At 36.4% G+C, this 10,626-nt stretch overlaps 1 protein-coding gene across 1 annotated transcript; it reads right to left on the reverse strand.

Annotated features, from left to right (window-relative positions):
• Positions 1-1,000: 1,000 nt before the first annotated feature.
• LOC109035938 (uncharacterized) lies at positions 1,001-10,549 on the reverse strand. The gene is made up of 7 exons (XM_019049784.2): positions 9,990-10,549; positions 8,440-8,835; positions 7,684-8,006; positions 6,034-6,163; positions 4,842-4,933; positions 3,474-3,649; positions 1,001-1,779 (listed from the first exon to the last, which is right to left on the reverse strand). The coding sequence occupies exons 1-7, from the start codon at positions 10,088-10,090 to the stop codon at positions 1,645-1,647; spliced, it is 1,353 nt and encodes a 450-aa protein (XP_018905329.2). The 5' UTR covers positions 10,091-10,549; the 3' UTR covers positions 1,001-1,644.
• Between the last annotated feature and the right edge of the window lie 77 nt (positions 10,550-10,626).

Genomic DNA, 10,626 nt, shown 5'->3' on the forward strand with positions numbered 1-10,626 from the left:
CAAAATTACGTAGGAATTGACACCTCACATGACACTGTATGCGTATTTTTAAAAAAATCGAACTCCCAAAGGCCTTATTATGGCCGCCAATTTGAAATTTAGGCATTTGGGGGGGGGGGGGGGGTTCCGGGAGCGAACCGTGGTAAACTTTTGGTATGTTGTTCAATAGGACCTACTGAAGAAGTTTACGTTGGAAAAGTTTGTTAAGCAATTTGTTCCGGGTTAACCCTCTTTTTTTCGGATTTCTCCTTGACTAACCCCCCAAAAACCCAAAAGTCGTGGATTTAAGGATATGAATTTTGGGCAATATGCACGAATAGCTATCTACTGGCACTTGATTGACTCAAAATGTATAGGATATGCATTTACGAACTACAAAAACAGCCTAACTTGACTTTTTCAGCGCCTTGACCCGAAATTCCCGCCAAAAAAGCGAAAAATCGCATTTTCTAAAAAACGGCCCCATCACAGATTTCGCGGTTTGTTGTTCCTCAATCAGTAGGCCTTCTAGTTGACATTTCCGCAAAAAAATCGCGGGTGGTATGTTGACCGCATTAAACTTGTTTAAAACGCACCGTGAGAGGCATCTCTGATCAAGTATGGTATGGTGCCTCCCTGGTACCTTATCCTTTATTAGGCCAAGTATTGTTAGCGTTTTTGTTAAAAAAAAAAAATTGAAGGTAGCATAAAACTTGACAGTTCATGGCAGTTATTGAATAAAAGCAGGTAATACTCGTAATTTAGCAGTCAAACTCAGATAAAAATTGAGGCTGTCTTAAATGCTAAGGCGGTTTCTTTGAAAGATTGCCATGAACAAAAAACCTAATTCAACGTGTTTCTTCCATTGTTACATGGATCGGAAAAACAATCCAATCCTGAACCATGGTTGAGTGTTAAGAGCTGTAATCTAGATTATGACGGCAATTGTATATTGTAGAAATTGCTTTTGATATTTTTTCAAGAAGGAGATGATCTCACAGTGTCAGATAAAGCCAGGAAAGATTATTCCTCAGCGGAAATTTATTCAAAAGAAAAAAGACAGGGAACATAAAAAGTATCAAAGGTATCTTTGTAAAATGAATCTAATGGCCTATTTTTATTGTTTAACTTCTGTTAAAATTCTGAAATAGGCCCCAAACACAAATAACCCAGCATAGCAAATTACCATTGAATTTTTAACAAGATACAGTGGATGACCATAACTTCAGTACATACAAAGATCTCTTAGCTTTACCTTTAGTCACTGAGACAGAACACCCCTGCCATAAACTGAAAGCTTCAGGAATTCAGATCAGACAGAGACAAACTTCAGTGACATAGCAAATGAGGCACATAAAACAAATATAAACTGGAAAAAAAATCAGTTCGATTTTCAGGTTCACAGCTTTGCATAGAGTGTGTATACTAATATGGGAGGTCTCGGAGCTTATAGTATAGATACGTATCCTCATTTGGAACAAAGAAAATAAAAAATATTAGAAAAGAAAGACAATTTGAGGTTAAACCAATATTCGCACAATTAACCGACAATCAAAAGGAGACAGTCGATTCATTCCTTTCAGGCAACATAGTACATACTACTAAAATGAGGTTTAAGAAAATAATTAAGACAAATGACTGATAAAATATAAAAAGGAAAAGGATTTACTTCCGGGTTTTTTTTTTCTTATTTTGACGATTTTTACGAGAAGGGTCTGGTTTGTACAAGAGGGCTCCTTGTCGAGCCAAGGCGTCCGCTGCTTCATTTCCTTCATTTCCATCATGGCCCCGTACATATGTCTAGCAAAAGAAAAACTCTATGAATTAGAGACGCTTCTTCACAATGCATAATTCTAGGACAGTTGCAGTGATTGAGAAATGTTGGCAAACTTTTATATTTCATTACTCTTTATCCAGCAGCTTTATCCATTCCATTTGATTTGAAAAGATCCCTAGCCAATTCCTTGCTGGATTGGTTCGTACTAACCTGTACCTAGAAACTGGTATTCTTGTACAACTGCCTTTTTAGATTAAAAAATGTGTGTGAACGAAAGAACCGATTTTAATTTTATTTGCGCCATTTTTCTTGTCTTTTTAAGTTCTTTTTAACCATGTCTAAAAAAATGGGGGTTGCTATTAGAATGTTTAAAGTTGCCCCCGCTGGGAGCCCCCAGGGGGAGGGTCCACCAAGAAAAATCCCTTATCGAAAAATTTCCTTTTTTGGATGATGAAGAATGCCACAAACCGTGACCTTCTATCTTTTTTTGTTCAAAAATTATACCCACTTTTCAGTTACTTTACGGACACCCGGTATGTATCGGCATGAATTTCAAAAGATTCACTTAGAAATCGGTAAGAGGACAGCTTCTTTGATCAGATGGAATGGATACAGTAATGAGGAGCAACAAAAATATACAACTTGCCAAAAATAGACACTATTGTATGATAGATGACATCAAATTCCACGACATGAAACTTGACCCTTTACGCATGGGAAGACCTCAAATATGCAATGAATGCCTACTTAAAACTATTATGTATAACAGTGATTCTATTCATACTTCCCAAAAATAACTTGTCCTCTGAGATTGAACCAGATTGAGTATTATTTATAAGATATAAAAAATATTAAGAAATTAAAAATTTAATTTAATTAAACGAGTCCTATTTACCACTACTACAGCTTTCATCAGTGATTTGGCTGTGATAGTTTAAAAACTGCTGCACTCAGACCCACTTATTGGCTATGAATTCATTTGCAGTTATAAAATGAGAAACAACTTAAAATGATAAAGGACAACCAGACTGGTGAATGATATACTTTTAGGAATTTGATAATTTGTTTTCTTTTACTTGATTTGCACTACACATACAAATTAATATGATTTATATAAATCACAGACATTATACTGTGATAAAAATTTCATGAAAGGAACCTGCTTAGGAAATAAAAAAAGTAAGTTGGAATTCGGACGTTCTGTATGATCTCCTAGGGACAATGAAATTTGAAATCCAACTTTCTATGCGTGCTGTTTCCAGAAAAGTAGAGATGAGAAGGGGATGTTTCGGAATTGTTACAGGGTTTTACTTTCAAAGACAACAACACTGCTTCTATGTTGAATATGTAGAGCTTTTCTTTCAAAAAAAATTGATGCATGGTTGAGCAGCGTCTGACTTATCATCTCAGCCGGCGCGCAGCTAGGTAAAAGGAACTCTCTGTGATCACCAACCACTCTACTAAATAATGTGCAATAAAATGCTGAAAAATTCACTTCTTAGCATTCTTCAAATTTGCCACGGATAAAGTTTGATTTAAAAGCTGACTGTGCTTAGGTGAGCATAAAAAACATCCTACCGGATTATAACAAAATTTAGATAGCGCAAAATTCCTTTGCATTTCATTCTTTTGCAGAATTCTACACAGATCATTTGTGATTAACCCTAACATCACTGATTATTCATTATTACAAAAAAACGAGAGGAGGATATCATACCCAAGAAACGGAGGTCATAGACTTTATTGCTTGGTCTAACTCAACTAATTTTTCCTTATTCTTGACAGGTCCACCTGTTGAAAGCTGCCAGTTGTTCGTCTTCCATTTGTGAATCCAACGCGTTATGCACTGGATTAAGAACTGTGAGTCTGTATTTATGTCCAAATCCATAACACCTTTCAAAAAATGAAGATTGAGAGAGGTAAGGTGAGACAATTGGAAGTCACAATTAATTAAATTGATTTAGGAGAAATTTTTCACCCACTTTTGGATAGGAACCATTGATTTTTTAAACATTTAGGGGAATATGAAAAAGAATTGAACACGGTACCATTTATTTGGAAATTTTTAGCATTTTTCGTTTTGATAGGCGAGAAGAATTGTATCCAAAATTTAAGTCATCACAGAAACGATCTCTGAAATCAGTTACTGCAATGTTGTTTTACTTCAAAATAACATTTTGGACATTTGGCAACCGTGCTATGAATTTGCAGGAGATGGGCCATTGGCTAGATGAGTAGGGACTGTGGGAACTTTCCTATCAAATTATTAAAGCATTAAAAATATGTAGGGCCAAAATCGGAGGAATGTTAGTAAATGGAACAGATGAATGGGGAAAGCCTCTGGAAGGAGGACCAAATGGAACACTCTTTGCAATTTGGAACTACACCTCCTGGCTCAATTGAGAGACAACGTGTTTGCCATTAGTTTCCCTGTGCACATGAGTGTTTTCACGGATGAGTTAGAAATTATGGTTCCTAATTGCAAAATGAAGTCCAAATCAAGAAAATGTGAATTTCTGGTACAGCTACATAGGTCATAACTTCAAAGATTATCTTGTCAGTAGGCAAACTTGAGTCTATGGACCTTGGTCTGACTTAGCCATCAGTGGTGAAGAAATTGTGATCGAAAATCCTTATTCTATAATATACTAAATTAAAAATTGGGATTTTATCTCCTTAGAGACCGTTTACGAAATATTTAACACTGTGCTTCGGATTTTTTGACACCCCCTCCCCCTACCCTTGTAACAGTTTTGTGATGTAGGATCCGACATTTTGACACGAAAAAACAAAATGGCGTAACGCTCTTGTCAACCCCCACTCCTCCTAGAGGATTGCATTTTTACGAACAGCTCTTTAGGTAATGTTCCTCTACCATGGATGATCACCAAGTCTCTAAGGCATTGAATAGTAGTCAGGAAAAATTATCATAAGGGCATAAAATTAAAAGATGATTCATGTTTCTATTAAGTTTCAAAACATTAAGATGTGGTCGTAACCAAAATAGGATTTGTCTCATAGATTTGCCTTTCCCTCTTTACAGGCTATCTCTTCAAACATCATGTAATAATACTTAGATAAGTACCTGCTTTTAAGGCTTGCTGCATGGCACGAGTTGCTGCTTGAATCTCAGCATTGTTATTTGTGGCAGGCCCAACCACAGGTTCAGACAAATTTCTGCAATAAATTAATAAATTATGTAATGAGCTGATGATTTGAGAAATTACAGAGAGAATTTTGACACTTTTAAAAGCTTCCCCTCAAAACCTGCACCTTCTGAAGTAACTATTAGAGGTGCACAAACTTTCCGATCACATAGTCATGAGCGCAGGCTGCTCGCAAAAAAAGGTAAGGCCAGCCTTCAACAGCATTGAAATTGCATATTTTATTACCAATTGTAGTAAAATTCGTGGGGTTTTCTTTTGCAAAATTGTGCCAATTAGTGGAAAAAAGACGAAATAAAGGCCATGGGTGTGAGAATTCTGGACAAAAAATGGATTTTGAGAGGAGAGAGGCCACTTCGAAACCTGACAAGGCTGGGAACTTTCTGCACCTCTGGCAACAAATTATCAATATCTTACGGTACATTTCATTTCCTTACATACAATAAAATTTACTGAGTCCAAAGTAGTTTATTTGTAAGAATTGCATCAGTATTGTCTGTGTCACACTATCAAAGCTAGCCATCAAAATGTCAAGGTCAGGTGTTGTGATTGGCTAATTCGATGTCTTGGACCAATCAAAGCACTTGACTTTGACATTTTGTTGGAGTATTTTGAAAGTGTGACACAGGCTTATGTGCAGAGTGTATGTTTTTAAGATGATAAAGAATTTGAGAGGGTTTGAATAAAATCTGAAATTTTTTGCATTAAAGAAGTAAAATTTTGAGATTACAGAACGAATGTGAGAGTGGTTGCAGTTTTTTGAACTACAGATAAATGTTGAATATTAGAAGTTGAGACTCAAAAAAATGGAGAGGTGAATGCAGCTCACCATACATTATGACGATGTGCGATGAGCTTCCTCCTTATGTTTTTTACATGATGAACCAGTTACAATCTTTTGAGCATGGGACATTACAATTTAACGTTCTTAAAAAATTGAGGAAGTGACGATTCCGAGTGATTTGTTCACAGAACTTAAAGTTACCCTTACCAGGAAGAGTCACATTTTATTATTAGAGTTCAGTGAAAGTTCATGAAAATTCAATCAGGAGTAACAATCATATATTCATTGCTACCATAAGAAAATAAAAAAGGAAAACGTGGTAGGCTTACAAAGGATGATTGTGATTAAACCAAACTCCAAGACCAGCTTGAGCACAAATTCTTCCATTATTGCTGCAGGCACCATCAGTATAAACCACTACAACACCATAGCTATTGAATTTGAAGCTTACAGGTTTTCCTGAAATACAGCAAAACTATGCAATTATCCGTGGATTGGGGTTTACTTTCTTTTTAATAGCATCTTATGGTTAGCTTACTTCTTCTCATGAAACAATAATGTCTGATAATGAGAAACTTTGGTTTGTGAATTGTGATAGGCCCTTAAGAAGTCAAAAGTTTGCAGCATCCTCTCTAATTTCACTCCAAAAAATCAGGCTAATCTCTTTATGCTCTCTGTCTTTAAAGCACAAGCTTTCACCAAAAGAATTGTATGGCTATGTATTCTCTTTTATCAGAGCTGTTTTGAATACTTAACAGACTGAAGCCCGAGGAACACACAAAGTTGGAGGCATCTTGATCTCATCAAACAGAGGGAACTCCCACCTGCGAGACTAATCTCAAACTCAGCTTCCTTAACTAAGTCACTATTCATAAAGTGAGCAAGTTTGTCCAGTCGCAGAATAATTATAGCTTTGCTAAAAGAAGCGCCTCAGCAATGTTTTCAACCGACCATTTCCTAAGACCTTGAATGAAAGCGGGTGACCTTAAAGTTGGCAACATCCAATCAATTATTACTAGGCATTGATCTTCAAACAAACACATTCAGAAACGTAGCACCAATTTTTCTCCATTGCTTTAAAATCTGAATTAATATTACAAACTGGCAAACATTTGAAGTTCACGAACGTTTTAAGTCAAACAGTTTTTTGTAATTTTGGTCCAAGAATTTGAAAACGTTGACTGCAACGGTGCAATCTTGGAAACATTTCGTTCTCTCAGTCTTGAAAATTGAAGAGATCAATTTTGGATGAAATAAATTTTTGCCAACAATTATGGAATCATATAATTTTTGGCAAAAATCGAGTTCATTTGATTTTTGTCCTGGCTGACCACCTCTGTAATCTATGCTTTGGTTGACGAGCTTGTAGAGTGATACAAAATCCACACAGAACACCGAAAGAACCAATGGCAAAACATTCCAAGGCCATCTATTGGCCTTTCGTGGCTTAGCCCACTAATTATTGAAACTAAGTTAGCACAACAAGACAAAGTTATAGCTTCCATCGCAATTCATTGTCTCAGTATGCTAATGCATAATTTCAATAATCCCTCTCACAGATTCCGACACACTTTTATTATTGTTCTACATCAGGGCTATAGTCATTCTACAGTTCAATGGTACTTTTCATCATCCATGAACAAAATTTTGAAAATACTTAGCTTTAAACCAGGAGAAATAACAGCACCAACTTATTTGCAAGTATGTCCTGTTTTCAGCTCAACTAACAAACTGTGGGAATAAAAGCATGATATAGTTGAGTTGGGGAGGCATCATTGCAGCCAAATCTTGGGGAAAGAGTTAAAACTTCAAAAAATTTCCAGAATTGCACTAAAATTTGTTATAGTTTGGTACTTGGGTTGTTAAAACCAATACTTCCTCTACTCACGAGGGGAATGAGAAAGTAAGACTTATAATGCAAGGATTCAAAGGAAATGCTGATGCCTGACACCCCCCCCTTCCCCCGAACAAGTACTTACCACTTGGCCCCTTCATAAGAGGAATGGAGGAGCTGGATGGGTGGTTATGATGATTAGAATTTGCAGCGCAGAGAGATGCTGCCGGTGTAAGTAAAAATTCAGGTACTTCTTCAAAAATGTCATCATCCTCCCAGATATCAGAGCTTGGCTCAGAATCACTGCCAGATGAAGAAATCACTTCTATCACTCGTGAAGGTTTTGCAGGAACTACTTTCTTTGTCTCTGGGATTTCTTCGTCAGAATCTGATATCGACACAGTGTCAATTAGGCGTCTGCGTTTGATGTTTTCTGTTGTCTCATTGCTTGCAAGGACAGACGGACTTCTGATAGGGGAAAAATAAACTCAAATGAGACAATTCATGAAAAAAGATAAACCTATTACGGTCATAGGTCATACGATACCATTTTCAGTCATTATTTTGGAGTTGGGTCATTATCAGCAACTTAAGTCAGGACATACTTCGTGACTAGTCACGGTATAGAGGAGTTGTCGTACTCGCAGTTGGACATTGTTACCTATAGAAAAAGTTTGGCCTCCATTGAGACTTATCCTGATCGTATACGTAAATGTATAAGGACTCTCATGTAAAAGAAATTTTAAAATAACAGTAATGGAATAATGAAAATGTATTGCTTCATGAAGTCAAAAAAGTTTAATTAATTGATAGTCCAATATTTAATGTATTCTGTATGTACATATAATGGGAGAATTTTAAGAAGTAAGCTAGAGAAGAGTAAAAGTTAAAGAATGCTAACCTGCTTCTTTTAGAATTGCAGTCTTTCACCTCAGTTAGGGGTGAGCTTTTTGCAGATGGTGGAGGATTTGGATTTCCTCTCCTCGTTTGATTTAATTTCTCTAATCTTTCTGAGAGCTCATCATAAGAGCGGAACTTGGAAGTTGATTTGGTCTCAAACTTTTTTTTCACAGCTACTGGCTTGGAGAAATCACAGTCACTTTTGAGCAAAATTTTACTGGCGATCCTGCTTTGAGATGCTACCCCATTTTCAGGAAGAATTTTATTATCTGATAGCTGCCCAGTTGAATAAAACTCATGGTTGTGATCAGCTAGGTAATCTTGTGCTTCTTTAAGGGTTTTGAACTTCTTGCAACGTGCCCCACTGACGCCATTAGTGCAAGCTTTTGCTTTATCCCTGGAAAAAGAGAAAATGTTTAATATGACAATTGAGGAAAAGCATGGAGAGGACCAAGATTTTGAAAATTTTCCAACAGTTTGTAGGAGAACTCGATTTCACTTAGGATAGGTACAAACTGTCTCTACGTGGATCCCTCATTCGATTCTCCCAGAATTTCCTACAAATTGAAGGACCCTGGAAGCATAGGTGTTAAATTTATGTTTATCTACATATTCTTAGCTTTCTAGTGTATTGGTACTGCGTTTTTGAACAACCAGTTGTTAAGAAAATCGGATTTTTTCACTGCAATATAACCTCTCATTCAAGGCACATGCTTACTTTTTGTTCCCATATTTAGGTAGCATAGGCATACATTGCACAACATGCATTCATTAAAACCATTTAAAATTTAAACACAGACTTCTATTGATCTTTACAGTTGTGGTAGAACGACGCCATTATTTAGTGTGAGTTATTTCATGAACTAAAGTGTTCTATTAATTGATAGGAGACAATTAATGAATTGTCAATATCTTTCGAAAACTCCAAAATTACGAATCTTTTCTTAGTAGAAGTACACAATTTGTCTCATTGAGGAATGAAAGCTTGTAGTGGATAGAGGGACTTTGGAAATTTTGTCTTATACAAGCCACTGTTGAAAAAATAGCTACCTAGATTTACCTACACTGAACTAAAAATCTGGATTCAAAGACAGAGTTGGATTGGAATTTGAATTCCAAAGATGGCATGAAGGGATGAAGGAAATCCGGGTTTTATAAAACAATATCTATTCGGGGATCGAAATTTCCTGAATGACACATCTTTTGTCGTACTGCTATATCTAAGAATCTATCACAAAAAAGCTATCTGTTCTTTTTTTTTCACTTTAAACATCCCTGAGCGGATAATCTGACGCTTACAGTCCCTAAAGTCCCATCCCCTTCAGTCCCTAACTAAGCCAGTCCCAGGTAACCATTGTTTGAGACCATCAAACTTGGGAATCGAACCCAGGATATCCCGATCATAGAGCAAACGTTACAAAAACTACACCGCAGGAGGCCAACAAGAAGTTCTGAAAAGATCTTTGACTATCAGGTGGAAAAGGGCAAGACTTCCACCCTTCTCCTTTTAGCACATTAAATTTGAAAAAGGAAAGCAATGAAAAAAATTACCATGTATTAAAAATGCCTGCTTTTGGACCAATGACACCATAATAAAACGACATAACAGCGGTGGATACTGCTGGACGAAAGGCTAACAAACTTCTCAGCATAAAAACTAGAAGACCTGATTTTGTTGAAGAAATTTTACTATGTTTAATGAACCTACAACAAAGGGAGCTACCAGACGTTAGGAATGCTTGAGCATTAGAAGCAGCTCATCCGTCACAATCCTTAAGCTGATCATACTAACGTTTTGAAGAAACTGAAATGAAAGGGAAAGACACAAAGAGGGTCTGGGGGATAGTTGAAACATAAAGAGATTTATATTGCACACGCCTCTGGTATGCGATGGACTGCAGTGATCAGTTAATTCTTTACGTGACCTTACGATCGTGCTAAAGGAATGCTTAATCTGATACGAAGACTTTCAGAAGCTTCTGCCATTCAATATATCACATAATAAATCCGAATCACAAAAAAATATTGTATTCTATAGAGAATATAGACGGAAAAATATTGTTTTCACTTGTTACTTTGTCTTTAGATGGTCTTCATTTTCTATCTAATAATAAATTTGGAGGTTATGTAAATATTTTCGTTATTATTATTAACCAATCTGATACCTTCTAGGAGGTACTGACCAATC

The sequence above is a fragment of the Bemisia tabaci genome, chromosome 2, assembly GCF_918797505.1.
Source record: "Bemisia tabaci chromosome 2, PGI_BMITA_v3".
Classification (NCBI taxonomy): Eukaryota; Metazoa; Arthropoda; class Insecta; order Hemiptera; family Aleyrodidae; genus Bemisia; species Bemisia tabaci.

Coding starts and splice junctions, on each gene's coding strand:
- LOC109035938 (XM_019049784.2), bottom strand. CDS start 10,090: ATGCTGAGAAGTTTGTTAGCCTTTCGTCCAGCAGTATCCACCGCTGTT. Junction 8,007..8,439: donor TGCAATTCTAAAAGAAGCAG/GTTAGCATTCTT, acceptor TTCCCCTATCAG/AAGTCCGTCTGTCCTTGCAA. Junction 1,780..3,473: donor CTATGACCTCCGTTTCTTGG/GTATGATATCCT, acceptor TTCTTTTGCTAG/ACATATGTACGGGGCCATGA.